The sequence below is a fragment of the Notothenia rossii genome, assembly GCF_949606895.1.
Source record: "Notothenia rossii genome assembly, chromosome: 1".
NCBI classification, from domain to species: domain Eukaryota; kingdom Metazoa; phylum Chordata; class Actinopteri; order Perciformes; family Nototheniidae; genus Notothenia; species Notothenia rossii.
This window is the reverse complement of record NC_136912.1, coordinates 85665417-85681401: the sequence shown is the minus strand read 5'-3', so window position 1 is coordinate 85681401 and position 15985 is coordinate 85665417. Positions and strand designations below refer to the sequence as shown.

At 40.5% G+C, this 15985-nt stretch overlaps 1 protein-coding gene across 1 annotated transcript; it reads left to right on the top strand.

The window, feature by feature from the left end:
• The first annotated feature begins 5703 nt into the window (after window positions 1-5703).
• On the top strand, window positions 5704-15538 carry LOC307019693 (uncharacterized protein). Its single transcript, XM_079650743.1, is given in 20 exon segments — window positions 5704-6327; window positions 7181-7383; window positions 7475-7663; window positions 7770-7935; window positions 9063-9205; window positions 9293-9489; window positions 9600-9747; window positions 9861-10068; window positions 10156-10228; window positions 10330-10723; window positions 12452-12586; window positions 12678-12866; window positions 12974-13139; window positions 13586-13728; window positions 13820-14016; window positions 14117-14264; window positions 14354-14552; window positions 14555-14560; window positions 14648-14720; window positions 14833-15538. Coding segments are annotated over 19 exon segments (3306 nt in total). The 5' UTR covers window positions 5704-6327; window positions 7181-7251; the 3' UTR covers window positions 15233-15538.
• The last annotated feature ends 447 nt before the right edge of the window (window positions 15539-15985 follow it).

Here is a 15985-nt window from a genome sequence, read left to right as displayed (position 1 = left end):
ATTCAACAATAAAACGAATGGATTAACTTTCATTATATTCCTGGCAAGCAGTGGCGAGCCGTCAGGGCCCTCTGTGAGGGCCTAAGATATTCTAAAGAATTATATTTGAAAACAACAAAAATATATATTATATGCTGTAGCAGGATTGGGTGTAGTTAAAATGTGGATAAAAACATAGAGAATATCAGGTGAAATGTCAATAAGGAATGCGGTTATAGGGCTCCAACTGCATACAGACGGGCGGAGTAGGATCGCGCATTTCACTTCTTAAATAACTAATGCAACGTATCATTGTCAACACTTACATTTGTGCATTGCTCCCGCCATGGTTTTGAAATGATTCCAGCGGTGTGTCACGCCTATTTTATACCCAACGTTCCCGGAAATGCATCCGCGAAGGACCGTGGAGGACCCATCAGTGTATCCTCGGTTATAGCTCCTCCAGAGAGCCTCCTTGACGCTCGATCCTCGGTCGCGCGCTGAAATTAATTTCCGGGTCACTACCGGAGGACAGAGGAGTCGAGGAGGGGGATTTGACGAAATGAGAAAGGATCCCTGACGGCTATTTCACCTCATCGGTTTATAGAGCTCCTGTTCGTTCATGTTTTCAATGGACGAGAGTGAAAATGGAAAGAAAAACGCTATTTGTTGTTTGTTTATATCAAGGAGTCTGTTCTTCTTCTCTATATTCCGGTTGTTGCCTCTTTTGAATGATGAATACACACTACCGCCGCCTGCTGGTTAGGAGAGTTATTGCCACATCCCAGCGCCATATAGATAGAAGAGTTACGACAGCGGAAGTCCAAAAACGGTTATCGTCACGTGGTTCATGTAGACGAGGATCGTTCCCCGGAAGTTCATGGCGGGCAATGTGAATGCATTGATAACAGGAGATAGAACTACGATTTTTGGTAATTATTTGTGAATAAAGGTTTTGATTTGCAATATTTATACAACAAATCGATATGTGTATGTATTTACATCAATATGTTTTAAAAAATAAAATAGAATTTGCTAATATTAGGATTAGTGTGAACAACTAGTTTACATGTTAGGCTAACAGTGCCTTGGTTAAAGATCCTGTTGCTGTTTATTTATAGCTTTGAATTCTTTAAAACCAATATTATCTTCTTAAACTTGTATGGTAGTCAGGAGCATCACTTTCTAATGTTTATTGATATATTTAGAGGGAGGGGATCTAAAGGAATGCTTCAAAATTCAGATTAGATTCATTTCTACCATTTTCTTAAATTCATGGTAGTTTCAGTAATCCCATGGTAATTGAGGACACAAGTTATCTAAATGACTAATGTCATCTTTATGGCTTTCAGAAAGGACAGGAGACCGACAGGTGACTATCAAAGGACTAGCAGCAGCAGCAGCAGCATGATGATGATGATGTTAAATGTGTTGTTTTAGGAACATCCATTGCAAATACATGGAATTCAATAAACATTGAATAGCATATCATGCAGTTTGTCTGTGCCTTTTCCTCCGTGTTGTCCTGGTTTGCTGTGCTGCCTCCTAGTCGCCACCATGGTTTTCTGTGCTGCCTGGGGATGCTCAAATCGCTCCGAGAAAGGAGTACGAATGTACGGCTTCCCCACTGACACAGAGCGGAGGAAAAAATGGCTTGCTCAAGTCAGCAGGAGCAATTTCACGACCAACAGCAACAAAATGTGTGAGGCTATTATATACAAACACTGCATTTGCACTTTTTCACAAAACGAAAACCACACCATTGGGAAAGCTTAATGTTTTGTTTAATACAAAAAAACAGGGAAAGGCTTGAAAAACACTGAGAGTTGAGACTCAGGGTGCAGGGTGAGGGTATCAGTGCAGGTATACAGGCTCCATTGAATCCCCCTCTGGTTCTTGTGCTGAAAGAGGGAGTAACAGACAGGAGAAAGGGTTATACACACCTATATAGCACACCTATTGGATGGGAAATTACCTTGGGGAGATATGGTGTGGTCTTTGTTCCCAACTGAAGTTATGGAACTTTATTATTTGTGAGTTTAACAAAGTATGACAAATGGCATCAGTAACAGATGTGATATGAATTTCTATAAAGTTGTCTCACATTCTTGGTCATATTTTATATACAGTATGTAATGAGTATAACATGTCCAGTAAGTATAAAGTGTTTCCTAATACTGTGTATTCAACCACTATGGTATAGTGTATGGTACTATGGTATGGTATCCTAGCTTAATCTGTTATCTGTAAACGTTCCCTAAATCTACTAATTTAGGGATAATCCACTGACATCCTTTAATACACATGTTAATTTGAATCAGATGTACTGATAATATCCGCAATATAAATCTTTAAACTTCTTCTTACCTTTAAAAGTCCGTCACGAACGGGCTATTATGCTGCAACTCTACAGCTCTGCTAGCCTTGGCGCTAATTTCCGGGGAACGATTGAGAGGCTCCACGATCCGCCATTGCTGTAAAAAAGTGGTCCATTGGAGTGAACGGAGATGACGTAACTCTCAGTCTATATGGCGCTGCGCAGTTCATACGTGCTCGGCTCGGATTTGCGGTGTGTTCCAGTGCGCGAAGTCGGCAAATACGCAGGAGAGTCCGGCGACGCAACAGTCGGTGTCGGCGTCGGCGACTTCTCAGGTGACTGGCCGATGTATCTGGGCCTTTACATGTGAACGTTTTGTGGAAGAACCGTAACAGATATCTGTGAAATTTCAAAACGTGAAGCATGTCAAGGAAGTTGAGTATCTGAAGTGTAATTTTTCTGTAGTTTCGGGTTAATAATGTGGCCTTTTTGGCCGTTTAACTAAAGGTGTGCGGCTGCTACCGTGAGGAAATATCAGCCTGAAATTATAATGGGCTTTAATGGAGGAATGTTGAATGTTTTTGTCACTTCATGCCCTCAAGAGGCATTTTGTTTAATTATTTTTACTTAATTATTTGTCATTTTTCAACCTACAAGAGGTTTTCCTACGTTTGTCAGGAAACATTATGTTTCAGGAATGTAGGGTTTGGGAATTATGGCAGTTTTAAAAATAAATATGAAGGCAAATTTCAAACTGCCCTCCACTCTAACTCTGACATCAGGCACTCTGCCTTAACGAGCTGCGCAATGTTAAAGTTCAAATGTTAAAAATGTGATGAATTATAGGATGTATCTCGAGAATTATTAAAGTTATGACTGAGAAAAGTAATAGCTATCGATTCCCGACCGAGCTGAACTTTTCGTCCGTAGAATAACAGTTAGTTGGAATGCCTCTCTGAAGAACCAGCACCTTACCGTGGTAGAGAGGTTTGTGTGCCCTGATGAACCTGGGGGCTGTGTTGTCTGGAACCTTGTGTTCCTGGTAGGGTCTCCCATGGCAAATTGGTCTCAGGCAAGGGGCCAGACTAAGATTGGTTCAAAAGACCTCATGAAAGACGACACACGAAGTGAGGATACCCGGCCCGGAGGAAGCCCGGGGTCCCCTTCTGGAGCCAGGCCCAGAAGGAGGACTCGTCGGCGAGCGTCTGGTGGCCGGGCTTGCCACGGAGCCCGGCCGGGCACAGCCCGAAAAGGCGACGTGGGCAACACCTCCGCTTCTCCGTCCCGCGGGCCCACCACCTACGGGAAACAGCGATGGGGTCGGGTGCGCTGCCAGAAGGGTGGCAGTGAAGGCAGAGGGTCTCGACGGACCAGCATGTTAACAGCATTCCCACGACATTCTTCTGGACGTGTTTCATTATGGTTATATCTTCAATCTTTTTTCAGACTCAAGGTCCATATCACATACAAAAAGACAAGACACACATCAATAAATAAGATAAAAAGCTAAAAAAACAACAACATAAAAACAGTCCAAATACAGCTAGCCACACATGCTCACTGTCTGTATAGGCTATTGCGCCAATGTCTCCAAATCATGGAAGAGAACCTAGTAGATCTCTTCACAGGGTTAGTTAAAATTGAGATAACATGATTGTCCGAGTCTTTGATAGTGAGGGCAGTCAATCGTTTTGTTGACAAGACAGTAGTGACGGCCATCTTGGTGACGTGTGTTGTTCTGCGAGACCAGAGATGGTGTTCATTGAGCGTTTCACACAAATGTGTTACTTCAAAGTTTTACGACACATCTTTTTTTTTTTGACTTGCAAATTATCTTTTAAATTGACAAACATCATATATGTAATTCGTGGCACAATTCAAACGGGATCAAAAGATAATCTTTCTCTCTCCATTGACTTCAATACATAATCTTTTCGAAATAAGGTCCCATAGAGGTCCACCGGAAGGGGAGGGACTTCGCCAAGTGGGGCAGTGACGCGTCCTAAAACCCGGAAGTAAGCTGCGCTCGGATTCCCTCAACAGATTTCTCCATAGGATTTTGGAAAGAGGTCAGAAGGCCTAGGTATAAAAGTCACGGCTCGCCAGGCCCGGCTCCAGGATGAAATGACTGAGGGGGTTGTTAAAAAATCCGAGGGGGCGATTTCTTTTTTCTCACAACAACGAAAAATACTGGCAATGTAATGAATTGACACACCAAGCTTTTTTCCTTCTCACTGCTCTGCAATATCTTTGCTTATTTATTTGTATTCCGGATTTACCCCTCTCATTCTGTTCTTTTCCTCTGATCTTTAATAACAGATAGTACATTATTAGATGGCTACACTTTGGTTAACAGACTAACATTGATTTCCTCCATTTATAAATTGGCTCTGTAATTATACCATAACCTTTTCTCCTCTATCCCTTAACTCGTCTTCCTTTACAGATGTTACTTACTTACTATTTATCTAGAAAAATGTATCTGGTTGATTTTTTATTTCCAGGATTGAATGTTCAGACCAAGGCCTAAAACCTGGCATTTCATAAGAAAGTGACTAATTTATAAATCAAATGTAATATTGGATAAAACACTACACCAAATGGAAAGACACAGATTAAAAGTAAAGTCCCCTGGTTAGTCTCTAGAGTCAAACTGCCATGAGAAAAATCAAATCAATGTTCCACAATCCGCCACTAGATGTCGCTCATTGTACCAATACGGTTTATATAATACAGATTACCACAACAGAGCCGTGCAAATGAATTTCCCCCTGGGGACAATAAATCTAATCTAAACTAATGTAATATTAAATCCCATACTTGGCGATTGAGAACATACATTCGTAATTTACCTCATTTAAAAAAAAAATGTTTTCGGTTCATGAAAGCTCTGCAGTATCATAAGGAAGTAGCCTAATGATAAATCTGCAGCCTCTGAAAAGTGCCGCGTCAGAGAACCAGTGCCATTTACGCACGGCTGCTCACTTCGCTAGATCCGCTAAAAAAGGAAAGCAGGCTGCGGTCTAACCACACAGACACACATCAGGTGCTCGGTCATTATTACATATTCTGCCGTTGTATGCTCTTTGTTTCTAAATGTATCAATGTATTGTGAACCAAAACAAAATGCAGTATAACATTTAATTTCACTTATTGCTGCGTGAGCTTCTTATAAGTGAAAATGTTTAAAAGAGAAGGGTTTAGAAAAAGTGTCTTTACTATAGGAAATATGCATTACATAGTTGCCTACAATGACATGCAGGCATTTCTTTACATTTTATTTTTGTTAACAAGAAACATCTATTAGAACAGGCCCAGCCGAAATTACATTGGCCCACCCAAAATTGAAATTCTGGCGCCGCGGCTGTATAACACATTAATAGGTTCTTAAATATTAAGATGCCCTGAGACACAGTGTCATGAAAAAAGAATACCCGCCGAGGGGGTCTTTGGGGCTTAACAGGTTAAATGTTTGGTTATTGATGTTTTTTGTAAACACAGCACTAAAGCATGACTTTATCTAAAATGTTTTTCAGATGAAAAGATAAGAACAGATTTGATCTAAAGGTCCCCTTTTAAAATAAAGTATGCCCCTAGCTCTCACCTGTGACAGTGGTCCAATTCGACCCTTTTGAACAATATTGTTGTAAAATCCAACTTTAAGTGAATCAAAAATATCTGTTGGGCCTCTCCAGATTAATAATACCGTGTGTTAAAATTAAATTATATGAATTAATCTACAGGCATTATTACACCAGGTATATCCTGAGTTATAGGCCCAGCATACCCAGCATTGTAATGATTATGACAAAAGCGTCAATGATAAACTTGAAACTAGACTAAAGTGTCATGCTTTATTGTTCTGCAAATAAAATATTTAGATTTATTAACCTTAAGAGACCTTTGAGTGGAGTGGGTTGTCCATGCCGGCACCAACTAAAGTCAGACTAAAGGTCAGCTGAATCGAACCCACACTTTTGCTCCGGCTGCTCTCTGCAACAGTCAGTTTTTTTGAGATTGCATCACAACGGGTAAGAGATTTGCATGAATGATTGGACTATTGGATTTGGTTGATTTGTTTTTTTAATTCCCACTGTCATTTTTGTTTCTCATTATAATAATACATTTGATTTATTTTCATTAGTTGATTAAGCAAGTTGGGTTTAACTTTTATTACATTTAATTGTCAGGGACAATGTACCAGTGAAATGCATCTTATTAAAGTCTTATAGTACCAGGTTTAGCTACTAGCTAATTTTCACATATTTATTGATATCCCATTTACAAACACATTTTAGTCTCTTTATACTGCGTGTGTTGTTGACCAGTGCTTTGATTTATACAGCTGTTTTTAAAAAGCATCTCCCTAAATAAAGAGAAGGAGTCTTTACATTAGAATTCTGAAGAGGATTTTAACCATAGATTAAGGAAGCTCAGGAACTGCATCAGGTCTCTATAAAATGGTACAAACAGCAATCAACAGATCAGTACATTCAGGTCCTCCGTTGCTGTAGTTCATTCACATTTATGACCAATGTTATATTTCCTTCGAACTGTTCTTTGACATTTTATAATATCAAATAAACATAAACGTATGATGAAATGCGCAAAACAGAGTGGTGCAGGGATTACTTATTTTTCTTACATTTTAACCCTGAAATGACACATGCAAGGGCTAGGGTTCCTCATCCAAACTCAAATAGATCTTTCCATTGGAGTTATGGCCATATAGCAGAACATACTCTGTGGAAAATAACCTTTTATGATACTCACGCTTTTTGTTCTGCAGGATCATCACAACATATTAACAACACTTTTATAATCGTTGAAGCGTATACGCTAACACTCTTGAGCAACCATTGTTTTTATTCACCATTATGTCAGGCATCTAACCAAGTACACAGTCAACAAAACGTTTCCAGGCCAATCTGGTTAATCCTTTACAGAGCTGAAGTATGACTCGTCGAGTGGCAGTGATTGGAGGAGGGACTTCAGGTCTGGCCTGTATCAAGAGCTGTCTGGATGAGGGTCTGGAGCCTGTCTGCTATGAAAGCAGCGATGACATTGGTGGTCTGTGGAAATTTAAGGTGGGTACACCACAGGCTGATTGGACCTTTGTGTACTAAAGAGTAAAAGAGTTGGGATGAATATATTCCATCTTCGTGGCTGTTATTGCAGGAGAACCCAGAGCCAGACAGGGCCAGCATCTACCACTCTGTCATCATCAACACCTCCAAGGAGATGATGTGTTTCAGTGACTTCCCCATCCCTGCACACTTCCCCAACTACATGCACAACTCCCTCATCATGGACTACTTTCGGATGTTTGCTGACCACTTCCAGCTCACCAAGCACATACGCTTCAATGTGAGGATTACAGCACCTCAATATTAAATCTAAAATGTTGCATAATTAAGGTTGACTGTCAGTAGGTGCATCTCTATCTAATCTGTGTCTGCCTCTCTGTTTTTAGACCAAAGTATTGAAGGTGAGGCAGAGATCTGATTTCTCTCATTCAGGCCAGTGGGATGTTGAGACGGAGAACAAGGATGGCAAAACGGAGAAACACATTTTTGATGCTGTGATGATCTGTATTGGACATCACTGCCACCCAAACTTGCCGCTACATGACTTCCCAGGTATCATTTACAGGCTATAAATATGATTTACCGATAGTTTACTCGGGGACAAGTAGTGCTGATAGTGTTCCGGCAGTATAAAAAGGATGTGTGATTTCACAATGAACCTTTGACACAGTCTGAACAAGCCGGTAACGGCAGCCCTGTTCAACCCTGTGTGGTTATGTAATCACTGTATCAACAGAAACCTGAAAATGACTTCCCAGGTACCATTTATGGGCATTAAAAAATGTTCATGCGAGGATATTTTGTGCTCTGAATTTTGTACTACAATGCAGTAAGGTTTAACCTTTTGCACATCAAGGCCACACACTGTCATATATATTTAGTTACATGATAATAAAACGTTTGTAACGGATATGATCTTATCTTGGTATAATTTGTTTAAAAAGAGACTCTGATTTGTGATTTATGATTTATAATGTGTCACGATCTGTCTGTGTTGTGTTTTTTCTTGATTAGATCTGTCTTTTGTTTTCTGTCTGAGTTGCGTTTTGTCTTGTTTCGATCTTTCCTTGGTTTCCTGTCTGTGTGTGTTCCCTCCTACCTGTTCCCTCCTACCTGTTTACTTGATTGTGTTCACCTGGTGCCCCTGTGTTTTTTCCTCCCTCCTCACCTGTCTCTTGTTTCGTTGATTAGTCTTGTGTGTATTTAAGTTCTGTTTTTGCTGTCTGTCATTCTTGGTTTCTTGTTTATCTGTGACTGTGTTCACAGGGTAGTGTTCTGTTTGTCCACGTAAAACCTTGAAATAAAGGAATTTTCTCGTTTCAATCTGCATTTGGGTCCTGCCTGTTTCACTCACCCTAACATAATGTTGCTGACTTGTACATATACAGTAAGCGGCTCCTAGCTTTTGTGGCTTGTGACCCCTTCAAATTAGACTAAGTCTACTTGCAACCCTTTTTCAAAGGTAATGTAATTTGATTGTGAGCACAGGATACAATTATATAAATATAATTCATTTGTCATCCATGTATATGAAATCAGCCCATACCAATTTATTAAATAACCACTCTGCAGCACAAGAACAGAAGGACATTGGATAAAGTATAACACAAGTCTTTAAAGTGAATGAATATACTGTAATGTTAAAAATGTGATGCATTTTGTCTGATTTTCAATCGCAGGGATTGACACTTTCAAGGGAACGTATTTCCACAGCAGAGACTACAAGACCCCTGAGGAGTGGAGGAATAAAAAGGCTGTAGTTATTGGAATAGGAAACTCTGGAGGAGACATCGCCGTGGAACTGAGCAGAGTCACCAAGCAGGTTGGACATATAGACACACACTTTGATTCCCTGATCTTAAAACAATGGCAGGCATGATGATTTTCCTCTTGTATCTTATATTTACAGGTATATCTGAGCACTCGGAGGGGAGCTTGGATTACAAATCGAGTAGCAGACAATGGTCTTCCCCGTGATATGCTGAACAGCAGAAAGACTCTTTTGTTGCGCCAAATGCTTCCCTTTGGATTAACCTGCAGCATGGCTGAGAGGAAACTTGACAACAGATTTGATCACAGTTTGTACAACTTGAAGCCAAAGCACAGGTATGGCAGCAACAGCATAGCTTAATCCAACACGTGGTTTTTTAACTATAAAAGTTTTTCTCAATGACACGCCAGAGGTTTTTACTTATCGATCTGAATATAAATCTCAGGTTGTTCAGCCAACATCCCACAGTGAATGATGAGCTTCCCAACCGCATCCTTTCTGGAACAGTTCAGGTGAAACCCAACATCCGCAGGTTGCAGGAGTCCAGTGTGGAGTTTGAGGATGGAAGTGTTGTGGAAGATGTCGACCTGGTGGTAAGTGTGTTGTGCATACACACTGACAAAAACACACTTACAATCAGTTTATTCCTCTGTGCTTTTTTAAACATTTTGATGTGTGTGTCTGAGAAGAGTCCCCGGTCTTGCAGGTGTTTGCCACAGGTTACAGGTTTTCCTTTCCATTCCTGGCCTCCCATGTGACCTCAGTTTCTGGGAACAAAGCATCTCTGTACAAGTATGTGTTTCCTCCTGAGTTGGAACGCCCCACTCTGGCTATCATTGGTCTTGTGCAGCCACTGGGAGCCATTATGCCCATATCTGAGATGCAGGCCAGATGGGCCACGCGTGTCTTTAAAGGTAATACAGGTTGCAAACCATTTATCATACCTATAAGTAAGTCCTGTTACTGAAGTAATTTGTGTCACAATCTGTCCTTTCAAACAGGCTGTACCAAGCTTCCCCCATTGGCTTCCATGCTGAAAGATGTCCAGTGCAAGCAGGAAACAATGGCTAAAAGGTAGAATAGTGAATTGTTTTACTTGACAGTTAAATGTTTTTATTCCTTAAGACACCAAATCTTGTTATACACACTGTGTTTAGCTCAAGTCTGTTTTTCAGGTATGTCTCCAGTCAGAGACACACTATCCAGGTCGACTATCTCAACTACATGGATGAGATTGCAGGACTGTTGGGGGTTCGACCCAACATACCCAGGCTGCTGCTGACTGATCCCAGGCTGGGATTGAAAGTGCTGTTCGGACCCGGTACTCCGTACCAGTATCGTCTCAAAGGGCCAGGGAAATGGGCTGGAGCCCGTCAGGCCATCTTCACTCAGTGGGAGAGGGTGGCTCAACCCATGCAGACCAGGCCCTGTGATGATCCCAAAACCAAGAGATCCTTCATGTGGCCTCTGATTCTGTCTGCTGCTGTGGTGGGCTGGGCTGCCTACGTCAACAGGAACAACCTTCCAACTGCTCTGTTGGACAAGATGAAAGTGTACCTGCCTGCACAGTGATGAGGAAATATTTGATCAATCTCAGCCTTTTTACAAACCTTTAAGATGTTCATGATTGTCGTCATCAATTGTACAGTTCTCTGGGCAAAGTGTATCACGTTTTTCGACATTTCTGAGATGCAATGTTGCTACATTTAAATATTTGTTTAATTTTTATGACCAGTAAATAAAATATATTGCTTGTGCCTGCATCAATTAATAATACCATGTGTAAAAATGTAATTAATTAAATGATATGAATTCCTAAAGACCAGTAATATCCTGAGTTATAGGCCCAGCATTCCCAGAATTGTGTTGATCATGATAAAAGCATCAATGATAAACTTGAAACCAGACCAAAGTCTTGTGATTTACTGTTCTGCAAAGTAAAACATTAAATGTGATCAAATAAAACACGGTCCAGTGGGTTGTCCATGCAGGCACCAACTAAAGTCAGACTAAGGGTCAATTAAATTAGAACAATCCACACTTTTGTTCCGGCTGCTCTCTGCAACAGTGAGTTTTTTTCAGTTTGCATCACAACGGGTAAGAGATTTGCAGGATTGATTGGACAATTGGATTTGGTTGATTTGTTTTCTTGATTCCCACTGTCAGTTTTCTCATTAGCTTTTGGTTTAAACTGCATTTGGCAAGGTCAAGGTGAAACACGCTGTGAACTGTTTATTTTGGCTATGTTGGTTAAGCCAGTTGGGATTCACTTAGCTTTTCTATGAATTCATATTCGTAATAATTTATATGAATCTGATTAACCTGCAAAATTGTAAATTCATAAGTCTAAAAATATATTTATCTAATATCTCTGCAACTTTTCAGAAAGGTGCTCTTTGTACTTTTTACATCTGTTAATACATTTTCACACATTTTGTTTATTACATTTAATTGTCAGGGACAATGTACTGGTGAAATGCATCTTATTAAAAGGGCAGAGTCTTATAATACCAGGTTTAGCTACTAGCTAATTTTCACATATTTATTGATATCCCATTTGCAAACACATTTTAGTCTCTTTATATTGCGTGTGTTGTTGACCAGTCCTTTGATTTATACAGCTGTTTTAAAAAGCATCTCCCTAAATAAAGAGAAGGAGTCTTTACATTAGAATTCTGAAGAGGATTTTAACCATAAATTAAGGAAATGCTCAGGAACTGCATCAGGTCTCTATAAAATGGTACACCAATCAACAGATCAGTACATTCAGGTCCTCCGTTGATGTAGTTCATTCACATTTATGACCAATGTTATACTTCCTTCGAACTGTTCTTTGACATTTTATAATATCAAATAAACATAAACGTATGATGAAATGTGCAAAACAGAGTGGTGCAGGGATTACTTATTTTTCTTACATTTTAACCCTGAAATGATACATGCAAGGGCTAGGGTTCCTCATCAAAACTGAAATAGACCTTTCCATTGGAGTTATGGCCATATAGCAGAACATACTCTGTGGAAAATAATCTTTTATGATACTCACGCTTTTCGTTCTGCAGGATCATCTCAACATATTAACAACACTTTTATAATCGTTGAAGCGTTAATACGATAACTCTTTTGAGCAACCATTGTTTTTATTCACGATTGGGTGTTAACTGACTAATCTTATGTTGTAGAACAAAAGATGAAAATCTCTTAAGCTTATGTTAGTCACTTATGTCAGGCATCTAACCAAGTACACAGTTAAAAAGACGTTATCAGGCCAATCTGGTTAATCCTTTACTCAGCTGAAGTATGACTCGTCGAGTGGCAGTGATTGGAGGAGGGAGTTCAGGTCTGGCCTGTATCAAGTGCTGTCTGGATGAGGGTCTGGAGCCTGTCTGCTATGAAAGCAGCGATGACATTGGTGGTCTGTGGAAATTTAAGGTGGGAACAAAACATACATATTGGACCTTTGTATACTAAAGAGTAGAAGAGTTGAGATGAATATATTCCATCTTCGTGGCTGTTGTTGCAGGAGAACCCAGAGCCAGACAGGGCCAGCATCTACCACTCTGTCATCATCAACACCTCCAAGGAGATGATGTGTTTCAGTGACTTCCCCATCCCTGCACACTTCCCAAACTACATGCACAACTCCCTCATCATGGACTACTTTCGGATGTTTGCTGACCACTTCCAGCTCACCAAGCACATACGCTTCAATGTGAGAACTACAGCACCTCAATATTAAATGTAAATTTGAGTTAACTGTCAGTAGGTGCATCTCTATGAACATCTATCTTATCTGTGTCTGCCTCTCTGTTCTTTTAGACCAAAGTATTGCAGGTGAGGCAGAGATCTGATTTCTCTCATTCAGGCCAGTGGGATGTTGAGACGGAGAACAAGGATGGCAAAACGGAGAAACACATTTTTGATGCTGTGATGATCTGTATTGGACATCACTGCCACCCAAACTTGCCGCTACATGACTTCCAAGGTACCATTTATGGGCTTTAAAATGTTTTAACTCGGGGACATTTGGTGGTCTGGAAAATTATTTTGATTAATTGTACGATATTAGGGTTTAACCTTTATCACATCAAAGTTATAAATAATGTTATCTTCAGTTTTGCCCTGTGGGAAATTGGTTTTAGAAGAGATTCAGTGATTTATAATGTTGCCGACTTCTACATATAAGTAGCTACCAACGTTTTTTGTTGTGACCCCTTAAAATGAGTCTACTTGCCACCTTTGGTCACAGGTAGAAAAAGTAATTTTATTGTGAGAACAGGATTACATTCTCATTTGTCATCCAGTATGAAATCACCCAATATCAATGTATGAAAGAACCATTGTTCTGCCGCACAAGTAAAACAAAAGTCTTAAAAATGTATGAATTTAATGTTAAAAATGCAATAAATGCTGTCTGAATTTAAATTCCAGGGATTGACACTTTCAAGGGAACGTATTTCCACAGCAGAGACTACAAGACCCCTGAGGAGTGGAGGAATAAAAAGGCTGTAGTTATTGGAATAGGAAACTCTGGAGGAGACATCGCCGTGGAACTGAGCAGAGTCACCAAGCAGGTTGGCAAAATAGATGATAAGAGTCATATGATTTGATTCCCTAACCTTAATACAATGCAGTAATGATGATGTACTTCCTCTATATTTACAGGTATATCTGAGCACTCGGAGGGGAGCTTGGATTGCAAATCGAGTTGCAGACAATGGTCTTCCCCGTGATATGCTGTACAGCAGAATGACAAATGTTTTGCGCCAAATACTTCCCTTTGGATTAACCTGCAGCATGGCTGAGAGGAAACTTGACAACAGATTTGATCACAGTTTGTACAACTTGAAGCCAAAGCACAGGTATGGCAGCAACAGCATAGCTTAATCCAACACTATTATTATTTTTTAACATGTTTATAATGCTAGAAGTTTTACATATCGGTCTGAAAATAAATCTCAGGTTGTTCAGCCAACATCCCACAGCGAATGATGAGCTTCCCAACCGCATCCTTTCTGGAACAGTTCAAGTGAAACCCAACATCCGTAGGTTTCAGGGGTCCAGTGTGGAGTTTGAGGAGGGAAGTGTTGTGGAAGATGTCGACTTGGTGGTAAGTGTGTTGAGCATACACACTTGCACACTGATTGCACAATCAGTCTTTTCTTCTGTCCTGTCTGAGAAGAGTCCCCGGTCTTGCAGGTCTTTGCCACAGGTTACAGGTTTTCCTTTCCATTCCTGGCCTCCCATGTGACCTCAGTTTCTGGGAACAAAGCATCTCTGTACAAGTATGTGTTTCCTCCTGAGTTGGAATGCCCCACTCTGGCTATCATTGGTCTAGTGCAGCCACTGGGAGCCATTATGCCCATATCTGAGATGCAGGCCAGATGGGCCACACGTGTCTTAAAGGTAATACAGGTTGCAAACCATTTATCATACCTATAAGTAAGTCCTGTTACTGAAGGAATTTGTGTCACAATCTGTCCTTTCAAACAGGCTGCACCAAGCTTCCCCCAGTGGCTTCCATGCTGAAAGATGTCCAGTGCAAGCAGGAAACAATGGCTAAAAGGTAGAATATTCTATGCTTTTTTTATATTTCACAAATAATTGTTTTATTATTATTGTTTTTAGACACCAAATCTTGTTATACACACTGTGTTTAGCTCAAGTCTGTTTTTCAGGTATGTCTCCAGTCAGAGACACACTATCCAGGTTGACTATATCAACTACATGGATGAGATCGCAGGACTGTTGGGGGTTCGACCCAACATCCCCAGGCTGCTGCTGACTGATCCCAGGCTGGGATTGAAGGTGCTGTTCGGACCCGGTACACCGTACCAGTATCGTCTCAAAGGGCCAGGGAAATGGGCTGGAGCCCGTCAGGCCATCTTCACTCAGTGGGAGAGGGTGGCTCAACCCATGCAGACCAGGCCCTGTGATGATCCCCAAACCAAGAGATCTTTCATGTGGCCTCTGATTATGTCTGCTGCTGTGGTGGGCTGGGCTGCCTACGTCAACAGGAACAACCTTCCAACTGCTCTGTTGGACAACATAATAGTTTACCTGCCTGCACAGGATTGAATATAGAGTGAAAACTTTATACCACATTCTGATTTGCCGGTATGGTTAATATCAACATATAAAACATGTAATAAATGTAAGACAGCTCGTTAATCTTAATAAGGTAATGCGTAATATTTCTGTCATTTAACATCAGGCAGAAGAGAAATAGTCAACGAGCAGCACATTTAATTTGCACTCCAACACACTTTAGCAAATATGACCTTGCACGGTTTACATCACTCTATCTCCAGGCTGGATCGTGAAGTAGGCCTACATTGGTCAATGATGCCACCTAATGGCAGTTTCAAATCCCAGCTAATGCTTGGCTTGGAGAAAAAAATACACCTAAGCAAAGTCCTTCCTTTGTGTGTCAATCATAGATTGTACATATAAATGTGTCAATGCATATACTGGGATCATGTGATTAAGGATCTCCCTCTGGGATCTCAATATGAGAGGGTTTATTTTTTACTAATAAATGATAGATAGATAGATAGATAGATAGATCTATCAGATCAGTGTTCAACGAAACCGCCAGTCGTTAACCACCGGTGGACCCCGGAAGGAGAATCGTCGACGCGTGACTCGTTAAGATTTAGGTTGCCAGGTTTGACATTTCCAATGATATGACCACCGTACATTTCACAGAATATTCCTACACAGTAATTGTATGGTTATGTTTGGTTATGACTTGTTTACGTTACAAATTCTTTATCATCATAAACACAACAATTACAGAAACGCAGACGTAGGTTAAAAACATCTGGGAAC